Below are 6,000 nucleotides of genomic sequence, written 5' to 3' on the forward strand. Positions count from 1 at the left end.
GAAGATCCAAATTATGGAAATATCGTTATCCGGAAAACCCTGGGTCCTGAACATTCTGGATTACATACCTGTATATATAATATAGATGCATAGCTGCGCAGAAACTAGCACAGTCTGCAGCACGTATGAAGTGTAATAAGCCCTTGGGCCAGGGGCGTAACTACAGAGTAAGCAGACCCTGCGGCTGCAGACGGCCCAGGAGATACAGGGGGCCCCATGAGGCTCTCATTGATGAGCAATTTCAACATATATTGTTAAAACAGGACAAACACTGAATATGTTGGGGGCCCTAAAATTAATTTGCTGTGGGGCCCAGTAACATCTAGTTACGCCCCTGCCTTGGGCACAATGTTCCCTCTAAGTCACGTGTTTGAGCACATCCGTTTTGAGGTCAATGCACTCAGCAAATTGTAGCGTGCCCAAAGAATGTTGTGGTGCAGCAACCCTTCCATGGAATATTGGTATATGTATATTATTCTGCAGGTTCTAATAGATATGTCCTTCTTCCTAAGCCTGACAGTGATAGTCTTCTGACACCCAGGGCAGACTGAAACTGAGGCCAGTTTAGGAATTTCCAGAACAAATTTAAGGATTTAGGAGTAAGAAAATCAATATAGCTCTGAAGGGCTGAATTTGTGCGACTCAAGTCAGTGTACATTGGGCAGATACTGGTCTGATAACCTAAACAACATGTAGTTGATTCCAAAATAGAAGATGCTTAATAAACACCATTCTCTCTGCTGCTGCGCAAGGTCACTCAAGGGTCCCATTCCCTCACAGTAAGAATCCAGCACAGAAAGAGCAGGTGTAGGGAAATGTCAAGGAATCTTTTGTGCTCTTGCAGTGCCAGACATTACCTCTAGGGGGCTGCTGAGAGGATGGTTCTGAAAATCCAAATTTTAACCTAGAGTCAACTCTAGTTCATGTAACCCTTGCTTTGCCAGAACCAGCAATATACCACTGCAAAGCTATTTTGAGCAATACAGGTATGGGACCTATCCAGTGCTCTGGTCCTGGGCTTTCTGGATAACAGATCCCACCCTTAGCAGTAACATGAGCTCAAAAGCAAAAAAAAAATCTATGTAGGATCATATTATTCATCATCATGCAGCTCTTGTGCAACTACATTTAAAAGTTTCAACAGCCTTGTGGTATCAGTAGATGCTGGGAGCTGTAGTTCAATAACCATCAGACCTTGCATTTGCTTTTGCAGAGATTCTTTTCTTTCCCACTGCATATTACTGCTATGTGAGGCCCATTTAGTTACTGCTTGCATTCCCCTAATAAAAGTAACGATCACTACAGATTAATGATGCCCGTCTCCCATGTTCTACAGGGAACCTACAACGGCAATGAATGCACATTACTGTCAGTTTGGCCCATTATTGCTGCTGGAACGGTAAGTAGGTGGGTAAGGTGGGTAGCAAATGTCACTGTTATGGATAATTAAATTGCCCACTAGCATCAGTTATAATATTTTTTATTTACCAAATAATATTTGGTGATGTGCTTAGCAATGTCAGTCTTAGCAAAGCAGTCCTGGGTTAAAAACACCATAATAACCCTAATTATACAGGATTATGATAGTCTTTGCTCTCAAACAAAAGGAGCCCCCTGCATTTTTGAGCAGAATGGATTAATCACGCCTGACAGAGCCAGCTACAGACCACACAGTGTATATACAGTGTGGATGTTCATGCAGGCAGTACAGCTGTCTGTACAAAAAGGGAACATAAGCAAAGATGGGCAATATACCCCTAGGGCTTCATTATTATAAGCAATAATCTAGAAAAGATGTCACATCTTATGTCGCTGTTATCCCAGTCTTTAAAATGCACAGGTAGCATTAATTTGTTTGCCCTAGGGGTTTCCAGCCTCTTTGCCCAGTTGTATTGGTGGTACAACTCCCAGGATCCTCTACCGCCACTGTAGTTCAGCAAGAGTGGGGGAGTTAAACATCCATTTACTGTTATTTTCAGCATCACTGATATTTAGGATATCCCAGCAGTAAGCGTTTAAGGCACAGACCATAGGTAGCTTGTTGTGTGTCCTGCTCTCCGGTTATTGCCATTTGGCACAATTCCCTGCTGCTGGGAGACTTGTTGACACAGCCATGTGCTTTACTAGTGTAGTAGACAGTGAGAGTGTTACACACCCGGCTCAGAGACAATGCTTAGACCCACTGTAGCCTTAATGCAAAGGGATGTTCTGATAAGGGATGCAATGGCAACAGCATACCAGCGGTACCCAAACAGTTGGTTAGATGGTGCAGAATTGCTTGGGACACATGCAGCAGATAAGAGAAGCAAACTATACAGAGCAGTCAGTGACAGGCAGTGGGGTAATAACACAGTCATGCAAGAGACACACTCTCTCTAATCCAATGAGAGATATCTGTACCTATCACTGTACAATGTGCACAAAGTTATAATGGAGCAGTGACATTGCACCCATGCACCGCACATGCAAGAAGCCCAACGGGTGCACAAATGTGCCTTTATTGACAGTTACATGACCTTTTAATATAACTGCGTCTGAAATATTTAAGTATGTGTCTGGGTTAAGTGCCCCCTCTTCACCTGCACCCCCCCATGCTGATGCTGACAGTACCTGCACCCATTCTCAGAGGTGCAGCAATGACATTAACCCCTACTGTGGCAAAGAAAATCAGCAGTTCTATTCCCTACCATGTCCTAAAGCCTCACTGGGTCCCTTAGGGGTTAAATCCAAGACTGTGCATTGCAAGTACTTACCCAGGAGAGATATAATCAGTCCTACTGTAAATCCAAAGGACCACGCACAGCCTCCCCAAGCCATAGGTTCACTTTGTAGTGTTTCCAAAAAACAGGAGAATGCTGTAAGGCAAGAGCAGAGTGGAGAGAGCAGACGCACAAAGAAAGCCAGACAGCCAGGGGGGTTCAGTCACTCCTCATTGGGACAATTGGGGACACGTTTGCATCATCTTGAGCATGCATTAAAAATTGCCAGCATCCCCCTTGCTCCTAGAGAGCCATCAGTGTGAGTGTGTGAGTGTGTGTGCACTGAACCAGCAGCTCCCAGGTCCCCCTCCCCTCCCTCTCATCACAGTTCTCTTGAGGCCCTTTCTGGGGAACAAAAGATCCAGCTTGTGCTTTCTGCCAGTGCACTTTTTAGGCAAGGGATCCCCAATGCGGGAATGTGGATTTCAGGAGGAGCCAATCACAGATGCCTGCGATTCCTCTACCCTAAACCTTGTTAGATCACCACTGCATTTTTGCTGCTTTTTTAATGATGCATGAGAAGATCTTTATGTGTACCAGTTCCAATGTATTGTGTCAGTTCTCTGAGCATAAAAATCTCAATATCATCTTATACTGGTGTAGGGGAATAGATCTGATTGGGTTTTCGTGGACACCTTGGAAACAAAAAGCTGGAACAAAAGACTGAACCTCCAGATATCATAGAGACGGGCAAGAAGAGAATGAGTGATAGTAACAGAGAGATAACATCAAGTCAGTGTGAGGATGGAAAACACCAGACAGTGGGGGTGGGACAGGACAAAATGATTGGGACCAAAAAATCAGACACAGTAACAAGTCAAAGTTTGAGATACCAAGATAAACTATGAATACATTGAACACATGTTGGTGAGCTGAGGAGGAGGAATGTTTGATTCCAAGATAGATAACAGCAAGAGAAGAGAAGAGGAATAATGAGTATGGTTGGTACCTGTACAGAAGAAATAGAATGGGAAATATCAAGCACAGTAGAAAAGAACACAGGATTTGGGACAGCTAAAAAGAGAAGCACAGGGGGGCAGTAGGGAGAATGGAAGAGGTAGGGACAGGTGAGGAAACCATAATTACCTAAATGAATATATGATTAGACAGACATTGGGATTATACAGTATCAGAGGCATTGCAGCAAGCCTAATATAGCAAAGGATTCTTAGACACAGTGACATATCCTAGAAGTCTACAAGATATCAGGTAGATAAATGTCCATAGAGTTGAACTTTTCTATGTTTTTTAGCTTATGACAGATCCAGAGGAAAGCCGTACAGTATTTATTCTGCTTCAGAGGGGAAAAGATGTGAATCAGCAAACTATTTGTACTGCCACAAGTACCATTGTATTTTTTAGATCCTAACAAAGTACACAACAGGGTTAAACTGAAATCAAAGAGAAGGCATGTCAGGGAGAAGAAACTGTCAGAGTGAAATAGGAAAAAAGAGCGGATATGGGATGCCCCAGGGAGACTTTAGAATGGGAGCTACACTGCACCAGATCATGTATTTATAAGGAGCAAGAGAAAGGAAGAAAGATTTCCGGGTGGGCATTCTCTCTATGGGATGCATATTTTACCCCAAACTAAAATGGGAAATTACAAGAACAGAAGGAACAATAGAATTTATCTATATTGAAGGATGAAAGAGGTATGTGCACAGCAGGAGCACCAGATTGGATCACAAGCTGAATCAATGTTCCAAGCTCCCACAGCTGTACCAATGTTGCTGCTTCTCTCTGCACTATGGCATTCCTTCCACTCCTATCATTTTACCCCCTGCTTTTCACCTATACTGCTTTGTCTTTCCATTTACAGCTCTTATTTCTTCCATTGCATTGTTTAACATCATTTAGCACATTGACAATTGTAGGACCCCAAGGCAGTGTTTGCCCTTCCAGAGTTTTTATTTATTATTAACCCCTGTTTATTTAGCGTGCATGTCCCTTATAGTTTTTGTCATACTGGGAATACTGGGAAGAAAACGGAATGGAAAGAAAAATGCTGGTAAGAGAAATACCCAGAAAAAAAGAAAAGTTGTGGGACATCATGCAAGGATCTTGGGGAATAATGGCAAAACAGGTAATGTAAAAGAATGTATAATGGCCTCTGAATACAATTTTGGGCAGGCAAAGTTGTCTTTAGGAGGTTTAGTTAGGTAAGATTCCATGGAGCTCACCATATAGTTGACAGTGTAAAAGCTAAATAATGGCTGCAGGATAACAGATATAGTAGGATGAAATGGTGCTGTTTAGTCACAGTGGGATAATAGACTTTTGGAAGGGACTGTGACTGTGGGATAGCAGGTATAGCAGGGAGAGATGGTGCCTATAGTAGCAGTGAGATAATAGTCTCTGGGAAGGGACTGTGGCTGTGGGATAGTAGGTATAGTAGGGAGAGATGGTGCCTATAGTAACAGTGGGATAATAGTCTCTGGGAAGGGACAGTGACTGTGGGATAGCAGGTATAGTAGGGAGAGATGGTGTCTATAGTAACAGTGCGATACTAGTCTCTGGGAAGGGACAGTGACTGTGGGATAGCAGGTATAGTAGGTAGAGATGGTGTCTATAGTAACAGTGGGATAATAGTCTCTGGGAAGGGAATGTGGCTGTGGGATAGCAGGTATAGTAGGGAGAGATTGTGCCTATAGTACCACTTTGGTTAATAGTCTCTGGGAAGAAACTGTGGCTTTGGGATAACAAATATAGTAGGGGGAGATGGTGTATATAGTAGTGGGGATAACAACCTCTGGAAAGGACTGTGACTGTGGGATAGAAGGTATACACTGTAGAAGGGTAACAGTAAGACTATATTAGTTGCAGGGACAATATCGTCTTGTAGGGACTGTAGTTATTAAATAGCATGTATATTAGGGAGCACACTGTAGTGCAAACTGCAGCCTTCAGTTGTATCTGAAGTGCATTTCCCAACAACTACAGAAAGATTAATCCATTCAGATGATTCTATTTTTAAATTTTACAAATATGAATACAAATAGTTGTCTCACTACTGTGAAAGGAAGAAAAACAAATTAGTTGGAGTCCAAAATACAAAGGAAGGAAGATGGAATTGATGGAAACAGAAGAGCAGGTGCACTACTCTCAAAAGAGGGGCCATGAAATAAAACAGGTGGGAATTGTATCCAGAGCCATCTGGAGATGGAACAGGAGAAATGATGGGAAATACCCACAGAGACATGAAATAATATGATTCCAGTGAAAGAAAAAGAATGGGTCA

General features: G+C 42.7%; 1 protein-coding gene across 1 annotated transcript in view; it reads right to left on the reverse strand.

The window, feature by feature from the left end:
* igdcc3.L (immunoglobulin superfamily, DCC subclass, member 3 L homeolog) overlaps window positions 1-3,644 on the reverse strand; it is a 66,660-nt gene extending 63,016 nt beyond the window's left edge. Inside the window, exon 1 of the mRNA XM_018253289.2 lies at window positions 2,754-3,644. Coding sequence (XP_018108778.1) covers window positions 2,754-2,817 — 64 coding nt within the window. The 5' untranslated portion in view covers window positions 2,818-3,644. The remainder of the gene's footprint in view (window positions 1-2,753) is intronic.
* Window positions 3,645-6,000: the final 2,356 nt, after the last annotated feature.

This window comes from Xenopus laevis, chromosome 3L (assembly GCF_017654675.1).
Source record: "Xenopus laevis strain J_2021 chromosome 3L, Xenopus_laevis_v10.1, whole genome shotgun sequence".
NCBI lineage: Eukaryota > Metazoa > Chordata > Amphibia > Anura > Pipidae > Xenopus > Xenopus laevis.